At 42.6% G+C, this 12337-nt stretch overlaps 1 protein-coding gene across 1 annotated transcript; it reads right to left on the minus strand.

Annotated features, from left to right (window-relative positions):
* Positions 1-448: 448 nt before the first annotated feature.
* Positions 449-9581, minus strand: LOC103775382 (C-Jun-amino-terminal kinase-interacting protein 3-like; the record flags this gene model as incomplete). Its single annotated transcript, XM_008942832.1, has 6 exons — positions 9573-9581; positions 5758-5815; positions 4596-4748; positions 2954-3035; positions 1110-1258; positions 449-505 (listed from the first exon to the last, which is right to left on the minus strand). Coding segments are annotated over exons 2-6 (497 nt in total), but the record flags the coding sequence as incomplete, so codon positions are not given.
* Between the last annotated feature and the right edge of the window lie 2756 nt (positions 9582-12337).

Below are 12337 nucleotides of genomic sequence, written 5' to 3' on the forward strand. Positions count from 1 at the left end.
GAAAGAAAAAGACCAGTAAATAAGGGAAAAAGTACCTGAGGAGACAACACACCGTAGATGCGCAGCAGGGGAAGCAAAACATATGTAAGCCGTTCATGAAAACTGCCCTACTTCAAACACAGAACTAAGTCCTCGATGTGGTTGACATAAAGTGGTTTTAGCTTCCAGAAACAGATACCTTCTGAAAACAGCCCTGATTGTGAGCACATCTATGTTTCCATTACAGGACACGTGATCTTTTCCAGCTTGTAAAACAAAACCCAGTGCAGAAGTTCAGACCCGATTTTCATTTCACTAAGGACAACAGAAGCCCTTCAAGGCAAAAGGGTTCAGCTAACAACACTTGTAGCTGACATTTCATTAATGTAGAGACTAAGCTACTGTCTAAAGTAAAAATGGCAACACTTCCCCTTTCCTTAATCTTAACACAAACCACCAAAGAACTTACAACTGCCAAATGGTGGATTTCTTCTTCTCCTGGACAGACGGGTGCTCACGAGAAGCTCTGAGGACAAACACAGAAAAAGCGAATTATTTTCAGCATCTCTCACCCAAGTTTCTGCCAAACAGCAGCCCATTTCCATCAAGGAAGCCATGTCAAAATTCAGAATTCATTCTAACATGTTTCAAAACACAACAGAGGAAGTCTCTAATGTAAGCACACTCCTTGTATTTCAGTGTTGACATGAAGTGCAAGCAGCTCTTCAATCTTAAGTTGTATCAACTCCCTGCAACATTATCAGTACTGCCACAGTACTAGTCTCGTAACTACAGACTCCAGCATTATATCAACTTCAGGCCATAGCATTTAGAATTCATTAATCAGAACCAACCCTCTTCCCTACAGCTTCTCTTAGCTTAAATAGCACAGAAGAAACAAGCAAGACAAATGACTGCTCAGTGTCTCCAAATAACAATGGCAACTTGAGATTTGCAGCCTGGGGTACAGAATGAGAGAAAGGATTAGGCACTATGAGAGAAGCTTCTACACTTTGGGAAAACCTTTAGCACTTTACAATCTGTATCTTGGTAGGGGTTCCGTCGAGCACAAGATCAAACATGACCAGGTTCTGTCCTAAATAGGCATGTTCACCAACACAGTATCCCACCTGATCATCTCTGTCCACCTGACAGCCTCCTGGAGCTCCATCAGCCTCTCCTTGTACTGATTGCGCTCCATCAGCACGCGGGCCATTTCCACGCGCGTGAAGCGGCGGCGCTGAGCGATGGGAATGTTGTCCTGCAGAGGGGAGGAGCACTGCTTCAGCCAACAAAAGATTGAAGGGGACTGATGTTAGTACAGGGCAAGTCATGAGACAGATATATTTGTTAGTTCTCCTCCTGTTCTGTTTATTACCCTCTGGTTTCCCCACACGAGGTGTTAATTTTAGACAAGTGAACTCCAAACTGTTGCCCATGGAACTCTGGGATGTGCTACAAACCCAGGAAAATTAGAACTAGAACTACAACCAAACTGAAAACCCCACCCAGAGACTATTGCCATTAAGGTGCTCTGATAGTCTACAAGGTATTATGAGAACTGACAGTAGTTTGTTGATCCATAAGTTTGGAAATCGAAGTTTTAGTTCATTAGTAAATCCAGTCACAAGCAGCAGGGAGCACCATGTAATGCCACTGATCCCCCCAAGACGACGTGGAAGGAGACTTTCTGTTAGTACACACTGATAAAAGCAAAAGGCACAAGAAACTAAAGAAAGGTCTGTTCCTCTCTGGTGACACAGGTTGGGCATCCAATGAGGGCACACGTGGCTTTGGGCTAGGAGGCAATAAGAATGAGGTTCTGATAAGTCTCTTTTGAGGAATGGAAGATGAGAACAACATGGCTAAGTCAGGGAAAATATCTGTCCAAAAGAAACTGAGTATTTTAGGAACTCATTACTATGAAGTGTCATGGGGTTGTGCCTAGACTGTGGCAATTCCCAAACTCTAACTGGCTGGTGAGTACTGCTGAAACCAAGTTCCTCTCCAGCCTCCCCGAACTTGGAATAAACCTGTATCACCAGTCAAAACAAGAAGTGTATAAATGAAAATTACCAACATTTTTTTTTTTTAAGTTTTAAAAAAACAGACCACCTCTCAGTTCAGCATAAAAGACATCCGGTCCTCTTCAGCATTTCACAAGCACAACCTGAAAGTTTACCTATCTACCCAAATTCTGAACAGACCAAGTTCACTCAAGTTAAGCCAAAAAAATGAGGCTAGAACTGAATATGCTCTAATACCTTTTACAAAGGAAGAATACAGTAATATTGAAAAGAAGTGTATCTAATTCCCTGTCCCACCAGAGTAACATTTACAAGGAATATCTGTTACCACTTCAGTTTGCCTTTTTTTTTTTTTTGGCTCCAGTTGGTCTTTGTTGAACAGCCAAAATAGTCTGAAGAGCTGTCATAGAACAGTCCATGAGCCTACTCTGCCTGTACAGGCAGTGCTGGCTTATATAAAGAAAATAATGAGAAAAACAGTGTCACAAGATGGAGATAACTGAATGAATAAAAGAAGGCAGTTAGTGCCGCAAAGCTGTCTGTATAACCTAGATTTCACTGCCATGTCCTCATGGTTTACAGCTTCACTGCCAACATAGAGAAAAGCTCTTCTGGAGAAGCCTGACTACCACAGGACCCCAAGAGAAACCACACTGGCGCTAGGCAGGGCACAGCTCCAGCAGTGTTCTGCAGAAACAACGCTGTGCAAGGTATTGTCACTGTGTCAGCTGCTCATCTTTGCCAAACTATGATTTAGAAGTCATATGAAGAGGTAATCTCATGGCATCTGTCTATTAGCAATGCTCACCAGCAACAACCCACAGTTCACCAGCTTTGCCCTCATCATTAATGAAGGCAGATCAGTCTACATCTCAGGACTCATGAAGTGATACAGAACAAGTATGTAAACCCCCTTTCCCCGCAGGCATTTTAGTAATGTAATATACCAATTCTGTACAGAGATAGCTGCTTACATCCTCCACCTCCTCTTTGGGTTCTCGTCGGGCAACAATCGCTTCAGATTTCACTCTAGGAAACAGGAAGAAAGGGATCAAACCAGCAAGCGATATACCATGGCTGGCTCTGAGGTTTTTTGGGAGGAGAACCATCTATGGGAAGGTATGTCTGCATGCAACACACAGAAAAGTTTTCACACTGCAAGTTAAGTGGACAAATTACAAGATACTTCTCTGACATTTCTCCCTCGCTCTTGCGGCACGTTACTCTGAACAGCTTCACCGATATCACCCCGTTTCTTTGGAACACTTGATGTAAGCACCAAAATACCTACTACTCAGTCAATTTCTATTTCAGAGCCACACTCAAACGTTTGATGAGATCTTAACCATGGAAAACCAAACTGTAGCAGCAGTGAAAACGTTGGCTTAAATTCTTCCTCCAGGCTGCTTCTGTTTTCAATTTAGTGGAAAATGCCGCTACATGGGAAGGACTATCTGCCATAATGGTAAAGAAGAGAACACCAAATCCATGCTAATAAAATACTTAAAGCATTTATCTGAGTGGTTTATCTGAGTGCAGTTGTTCAGTCCTATTTGAAATACTAGCGCTTTCATTAACAGCAAAGACACTGCAGAAAAATAAATGCTGTCTGTGTCTCCTAAAAAGGCAGTTAAAAGTCCATGTCCCTACTCTACAATATATTATATATTCTCTGTATATTATGAGAGACTCAAAAAGGCATTAAAAAAAAAATCAGACCTATTTTCCACTGCTTGTGAGACTATTTTCATTTCAGACGCTTTGGACAATGAAGAGAGCAGTCTGTGTTATTCTTGGTGGTTCTATGCTCAGATTACAGAGGCAACCTTCCAGATCCCAGCTGCAGAAGAAACACTGTCCTCTGAATTGAGATGATGCAGGGCAATGTACAGACAATCACAATGTAATTATGTTGCTCTGAGCCCCATGAGGCATCTTTAGTTTTATGGATGTGAAATCATCACAGGCTTTGCTAGGCCTTCAGGATTAATTTTCTCTAGTCTGACTGGAAATGAAGAGGTTAGATCTCTCCAAATGATACTTGCATAGGACTTGAAAATCTCTTCTGCCTTTTCTTCTCATTCTTAACATGAACGATGAAACACCTAACAATACTGGCATTTAAATATTGTTTGTGGGAATCTGCATTAGCTCTTTCATTAAATTAATGGGTATTTATCCCTCTCAGAGCTGTCTTACCTGCTGCAAGGATCAAGCTCTCTAGAGTTTCCTACAAAACTATTTGTTTTGAAATTCCCTTTTTTTTATATATTTATTTTAAATTGCAAATTGAAACTCTGAACTCCTCGCTTCAGGGAGCCTGGATTTGCAGTTGCTGCTGCAGAATCCTAATCCTGGGGAGGAAAATTCTGCAGGTTTTCTAACATTCAGTAATCCATTTCAGCCCAATAAAAACAACGTAACACTAAAAATATCTCAGCCACATACCATCAGCCTTGAAGTGCTCTGTAAGTCTCCTTTGAATTCCAATGTTAAACTCCATGAGAGAAACAGAGTAAAACTAACAGAGGAGGTACATTTGTCAGTCATGTCCTTCCAGCTCCCTTCAGCAGGGTCTCAATCACTCACCTCTTCAGCTCTTCCTCCAGTTCCTTGACTCTGTTTTCCATTTTGGCTTTGGTCTGCTTTGTTGCTTCAAGTTCTCCCTTCAGGACTTCTTGTTCTCCAGACAGCTGGTCCACCTTGGCAATCAAATCATTCTTCACAACGTTCAAGGCATTTCTTAAAGGTGTGAAAGGGACAATAAGAACAAATCCCCAAAACCAGCAGCTGTCCATAAGAGAGACTTGAAACTAAAGTCACAGACACTACAAGGAGAGTTGAAACGAATGTATTTTAACAATTCAGTCCAGCTATAACTCATGGAAAAGTAGGTTTTGGTAAGAAGGAGTTGCAGAAGAACACAGAAATCTCTGTAACTGGATGAGGTTTGTCCAGTCCTGTATCCCAAGTGGCAGACCAACACCTCCATAAGAAGATGGCAGAATACTACAGAAAGCAGGTGTAGGGTAACCTACCACCTGCATAAGGTTCAAATCTATTTTTAGCAGAATGAGGATCCGAAACATGCCTTTCAGAACTGCTGTTATCTATAATTGGGGATAATTGTAGATGATGGTGATATAAATAAGCATTTGCAATCAGCTCTGAAATATCTTACAATCTTTAAATCAGAGCTTCCTATCATAGTAAGTTTTCCAACTCTCCTCTGGGAGTACTCTGCCTTCCTCTTCCTGGCTGCTTAGCTTTAATGTCTCGTTTGGCAGCCAGTCTCAAAAATTAAGTCCACTGCATTGTCTGCTTTTGCTTCTCCTTTATCAACTATTAGATCTTTAAAAATTCTTCTCAATAGTAAGAAAATTTTCTTTTCAAATAGCAAGTCTTGCAAATAAAAACTTACAAACAGCAATATCCTCCAACAGAAGCTCAGACCCACATAGATTCCCACTGAAGTTAATTAAAAGCTTGACATTAATTTCAGTTGGGGTCAAGCCCTAGCAGCGCATGCCCAGAGACTTCACCCAAGTGCCTACAGAAAGGAAACAGCTAGGAGAGTTGCTCAGAAGAGCAATTCCTCTTCTTACAACTGATGGAACAACAAGTATTCAAGAGAACCTGTTAGATAAACGAGCAAGCCACTGTGAAGCAGGAGTTCTGGCCAAGACCTGCTTCAAGATGACATCTCATTTCTAACTACACCGGCAGTTCAGAGCACACAACAGTTCCTTACTTGGTCTCCAGCAGCTGCGAGTTCTCCAACAGCAGATTCCCCACTTCTTTGCCCATTCCTGAAAAGAAAGGCCAGGCAGTTTTCACCTTCTTTCCTAGAAATATAATGCTTGTGTGGCACTACCTGACTCATGCTTGAGGAACAGAAAGCACTGTTGGTAGGCTTCTCTAGGCCCCTGTGTCCTGCTCTGGAGAGTGGATTGCTTCTTATTGAAAGACCACGCAGCACAAGCAAAGACACCCATGTGTCCTTCTGTAAAGAGCCCAAATTCAGACCTAGCTTCTTGCCCCAGCTTTCACAGGCTCCCTTCAAAGGGATGGAGAGAACTTCACTCATGCCAACAAGAGGAAGTCAGGACAGTTTAGCCATGTGCTACTGCAACCATTTTTTTAATCATCACTCATAAAGAAAGAAGGTAGAAGTTGATGGGTTTTTCACAGAGGACAGCAGAACACTGTCCAAATTGCTGGCCAGATCTGCACATCAGTGATTTTCTTTCTTTCTTTCTTAGTATAAGCCAAATTTTCTGTTTCTCAGAACAGATTTGGGTTCACTGTTGTATGCACATGAAAGGCACATGAAAGGCTTCCAACAAAACACCTTCCACTAGAGCAACTTTAATAGGAGGACTTTAGACTGTCTGTTGCTCTATCTGCCATTAACAGTTTTCTCAAAGATGTTTAACATCTGAAGTCTCAGTCCCATCACGTAAGACCCCCACTGAGGAAAACATCTACACCAGACACACTGCACTTGTACTTGAGCATCAATGTACGACAACTGCAATATGCAGACGGGGTTGCAAGCACTTTGAAAAGTCTGGTGCTAACAGTGAACGTTGAATTCAGTATTTCATAAAACCAAACAGAAATTAATTTAGGGATCAAAAGCACATCTGGATTGTTTCCTGCTGCCAGGGATCTGCTGGCTCCCAGGGTCAGCCTCTGACTTACAGTGGGGACTAGAGGCCACCTGAGAACTAACGGCAAAGAGGCCTCTCCCTGTCAGGGGACAGTGCTGAGGGCTGGAGCTCATTTCTCACCACAGGTTCCAGAGCATGAAGAAGTCTCACAACCATCAATGTTTGTGCTGACGTGATCCTTGTCCTGCTCTCTGAACTACCTCTTCCTTTATAGCAAAGACATCAACAGTTTTCATGATCCGTTACTTGCTGATTAATTAATATTTGCAATAAAATAAAACTTGAAGTAAATGGAAGTCAGAGAAACATGATAGCATACAGGAAGTGAGAACACATCGCAACACTCCAACATACAGATCCTCTTCCCACAGTTAAATGAGATGAAGTTATGATGGCAAAAGCAAACACTCAGCAAGAATGAGAAAGAAGCAGCATTTTCAAATAACTTATGAAAAATTAGTAGACAGATAATTAATCACTTTGATGTTTCAGGCAATGTGTTCTTTGGATACTGTGTCAAAGAATACTGCAAACAGCAAAAAAAGTAACTGACTGCAGTATAAACTGAAGTGCATTTCTGGTTTGGTAAGGTGAATGACCTACAGCCCTTTCTTTTGTGGCATGCCATATATTCATTGAAGACTGAGTCCTCTGTTTATTCAATTATTCTCTCGTTCCTTTTTACTGATTCTATAAATGATCAAATAAATATTTAGCCAGTAAGACATTAAAATGGCACAAGGGTGTTAGAGGTGCTGAGGGACATTAAAAAAAGTTAATTCCCATTCTTTTCAGACTAGACATTTTCCTTCCCATTCTTGAGTCATCTATCGCCCTCTGCAGCTGTTTTTGGGGAGAGAAAGGAACTCTGGTGAAGAGGGTGAGCAATCATGCCAGAACTAAAAGCCATACAGCATTTTAACTGTCAGTACCCTCACCACAGCCTCCACTTTATTTGTGTGTAACATAGTGACAGCCCAGAGACATCTGAAGGGCTAATCTTGCAACAAAAAAAAGCAGATGAAGCCTCCCAGAGCCATAGAATGTACACTTTGAGATAACTTTACACAGGCTGTAATGGCAAGGAAAAAAAAAAACAAAACACAGAACAAAAACATTTTGGAGCAACAAAAAGGAGATCCCTTCACCCCTTTGTGGAATGGAGCAAAGGGAAGAGAGGTTTGGACAGAGCACTGTCTAACAGAGCTCATCCTCCACTGTTCACCTCCTATAGCCAGGCAAATAGTGTGAAGCATCAAAGTGGATAATCAGCCACAAGAAACAGGAGAGAATCCCCAAACCACTGCTATTGACCAGCTGCGTCCTGCTTCTTGGAGAGGTGATACCACCATCACAAAAACACAAACCAAGGTAATGCAAGACATGGAGGGATGTGGAGTGAATGGAAGAAATTTAGAAAAAAATGCACATTAAAAATGAAAGAAAAAAAAGAAAAAAAGGAAAAAAGGCCTTCGCCTTACCAAAGAAATCATCCCGTACTATGAGAGCCATCCCATACGAGAAAGGGAACAGAAAGAGATGGGGACAAAGGGGAAGAAAGGAAGAGAAAAAAAAGCAGCCATTAAGTACCAGTCTGTAAGTAGCAAACAGAGCAGCTCATCAGCATGTGCACATCTCTGTGTGGTACCAGGGCATGTGTTGCTCAGTGGTAACTGATCTACACCTTGTTCTGCTGCAGCCTGGCCTAACAGGGATTTACACCAGAGATATCACGATGAGCTCGAGACGAGCTCATCTGCTTCTTCCATCTTCATCATTTCCCCTGACTACACATCTTTGGGTTTCTCACCCCCACAACAAAGGTAGTTCAACAGACATTATGAACAGGGTGAGGGAAGGACAGGGGCAGGAAGAAGAACAGAAGGGGGTTGGATATCAAAGTTCTCATCTGGCTTTTTTGCACAGGCCCAAATCTACCTCCGCACTGCGACAAACTCCCACACAACTTCTGTGGGATTTTTTCTGAGAAATGACCACAAAGTGATTTACAGTAAAACCAGTTTGAACTAAAAGAAAGGCTGATGCTATGCCTTTCTTTTGTAACCTTGGAGACCCAACACCAACAGGTGCCAGGCAAAGAAGAAAACAACAAACCCGTGAGAGAGCTCACCACCACACAGCACTGCACTATGGTGTCTGCGTAAGCCGCCTCCCTTTACTACAGGGAAATCTTCATCCAGTTTGCACTGGAATCAAGAGAGATCCCCTTGACTTCATCTGAAATTGCGTCGGGGCCCACGCGCATTTCATGGAAAGGTGTAAACCCTGTGCCAGCAGAGTGTGGCTCTAAGGCAGCAAGTCTCCTCCACCAAACGACAGGGCTGTCGCTTCAATTCCAGACAGCAGGGCCAACCCCAGAGCCTCTGTCACCCTCCCCAGAAAGCGTCTTTAACATCGCTACAGCTATTTCAGCAGAGGGCCAGTAGGCACCAACCAGCCCACAGCAGCCATCATGACGTGGAGGGACTCCTCACAGCGTGGCTCACTGAGAGGACAGTGGGAACCTAATTCAGTCCTGTGTGCCCATCCCAGCTCTGCTCCAAGCACAGCACCCATCCTGACAGAAAAATCCAAAACACTCTGAGCCCCAAGAACCTGAGTGACGGGCCAGTGTAACGCAGTGCAGCAAACCTGCATAAAGCCACACAAGAAAAGCTTATTCAAACGCAGCAGGCGTGTGAGCAGGGTGGGAGTCCTGCTGCCCAGGGACCCCCCGTAGCAAGGCAACCAAGCGAGGCGAAGGTAGGAGAAGTCAGCGAAGCCAACCGTGTTTGGACAAGAGCAGGGGAGTATCACACGTGTATACCACGTCATTCGACCTCAACAGGGAAAAAAGAAACAAGAAAGGAAACTGAGCAGAGGAGATACACACCTGAGAACTCCCCTATGGGCCATGTCCAGCGAAGCACAGAGAGACAAGGGAAAAAAAGGAAGTGAAAAGGATCAATCAGTGACTAAAACCAACAAAATAAAAATTTTGTTCAAAAAAAATTAACAATGATTCAGCCATTTCAATGTCAAAAGGCATGAAATAGTAAGGACAGGACCTGCCATGACTGTAGATGGCATGACTCTACATACAGGACATAAAAAAAAAAAATCAAGGGAAGGTAACTAGTGGTACAAGTGCAACCACATGCCTCAGCTACCTCCAGTCTTCTAGACATGAATCTCAGGCAATCACATCCTTCTGGACTGGATAAACCTTTCTTTATTTTCTCTTTATTTAGTCATGTACCACTAACTGCAGAACAGCTACTTCCTGCTACCTTCTCTTTCCCCTCCCCGTGTGATTTTAGCAACTAGATCTTCTGATAATAAATGTGCTCTTCAGTTATACTTCAGCTTGCAAAAGACAATTAGCTGCATCTAAAAACTTCATTTCTTTTCAGTGCAGTGCTGGGATTCAGTTTGATAATCTCACTTCAACCTCTGTACAAAAAAAAAAAAAACACAGAAATTTACCACAAATATAGCTAAATTTCTGTCTTCACCACACAACCCATTATTTAAAGGCAGGTTTTAATCTCCAAAGCAAACATCATTGGGCATCCTAAAAGAGAAAGGAAGGACCTGCCCATAGTGCACAAACTGCTAGTGCTCCTCTGCATACAGAAACTCTTGGGATAGGCAAGAACAGGAAGGGTGAGAGATGGGAGGATGGGGAGTCTACCCCCAAAGAGGCAAGAATCTGCAATTAGCAAGTGAATACACCGGCAAACAGCCAACTAGTGTTTCCAAGGCTGTAGTGAAGAGCATTCAGTCTACCATTATAGAATCATAGCATGGTTTGGAAGGGACCTTAAAGACCATCTTGTTCCAATCACTTGCCCCTAGGCACCTCCAACTAGACAATGTTGTACAAGGCTCGTGGAACTTGGTCGTGAACACATCCACAACTTCCCTTTACCGTCGCATCCTATCACTACACACCTTTGTAAAAAGTCCTTCTCCAGCTTTCCTGTAGGCCCCCTTTACTGAAAGGCCACCAGAAGGTGTCCCTGGAGCCTCCTCCTCTCCAGGCTGAATGACAGATCTCTCAGCCTGTCCTTGTAGTAGAGGTGTTCCAGACCTCTGATCATCTTCTTGGCTCACCTCTGGGCCTGCTCCAACAGGTCATTGTCCTTTCTCTGTTGGGGGCTCCAGAGCTGAAAGCAGTACTCCAGGTGGGGTCTCACATGAGCAGAGCAGAGGGGGAGAATCACCCCTTGGTACAGCCCAGCACACATCGGGGCTTTCTGGGCTGCACACACACATTGTTGGCTCATGTTCAGCTTTTCACAGCCAGCACAATTATCGCTAGTAAATAATTGTTCTCACTCCACAGTTTTATCCAGAATATTTCCTATACCAACTCATGTATGTAGAACAGTATTAGATGGAAAGGGGCAGGGGAAAGCCATATATTTAGTTTATTATTTTATATTAAAAAATTGCAAAGAAGAGTGGCAATTTTGTATCAAGAGATACTGACCACCTTGCAGATATCCAGAAGGAATGAGTGAGATCTTCTACTCAAGAAACACATTTGCCTGCCAGATACTGCTCCAGTGTAGTTTCTGTAAGATCCTTCTATTTTGAAGTGCTCTTTAATGAGATTTCTTTTTCTTTAAGAAACTGAGTCCAAAAGGAGAACATTTTTTGAAGATTTATCGCCAAGGCTTGAGAGACACTAGAGGACATATTCAAATTTCACTTCGATGGAGTAAACTTCACTGTATTATTCTGATTTACAGAGAGAAATGAGCTCCAAATATGACCTAGAAAGAGAGAACTTTCAGCTTTCGTCCATGAAACATAATTTCCTCTATGGCGCTTCAGACTCAAAGGTATAACAGGGAGAAAGAATCTAACAAAAAAGGAAAATTTTAAAATAATGTTGACAGATTTGCCAGGACGAAGATCTAGCCTTTTGTTTCCACTTTTACCAGTCTCTTCGTAGAGATTTCTATTGCAAAGAAAAAAAAAAAAAGTACACATCTCATTTCCTCTAAGATCTCTCTCTGCATTCCTCCTTTTGTACAGTCCTGGCAACACTCCAGCATTCATTTCAAAAAACACTTTTATGTGGACAGAGTCAGGAATCAGAACTCATGAAAGGATTAATTAGATTAACATTTCTCACACAAAACTCACAGAACTACCCAATTTCATCACAGTCCATCTTCCAGGTTTGAAAAAGAACTAGGAGAAGCCTTCCTATTCTGCTAACCTGCCATGCAATCACCTGCAATAGTTCTGCTGCTCTGCTCAAAACAGAAAATTGTCCCAGCACAGAAATGTACTCTTCATAAGCCTCATTGTGTGGTCCTCATAAGCCACACTTACATGGGTACTGTTCAGCAAAGTCTCTGTATGTTTTTATTACAAGTGATAACTGCCAAACAACAGATGTCTCACAAACCAAAAACCCATCAGTGGTCTTTGTGCAGCCTTATTACTGGAACAGATGAAGCATCTTTGATTTTAGTGGAAACTGCGGTGATGAACCTTGCAAGGTTTGGACAGATAAAGTCTTTGGCCCTTTGAAAACATAAGTCTACATTTCTCACTGATCACATAGTGCAACTAGAGGGTAATCCAAAGGGGAAGTTGCTGAGGGTGCACTCAGTGACACGGGCAGTGGCACTGAGTGCA

Source organism: Merops nubicus, unplaced genomic scaffold (assembly GCF_000691845.1).
Source record: "Merops nubicus isolate BGI_N331 unplaced genomic scaffold, ASM69184v1 scaffold30340, whole genome shotgun sequence".
NCBI classification, from domain to species: Eukaryota; Metazoa; Chordata; class Aves; order Coraciiformes; family Meropidae; genus Merops; species Merops nubicus.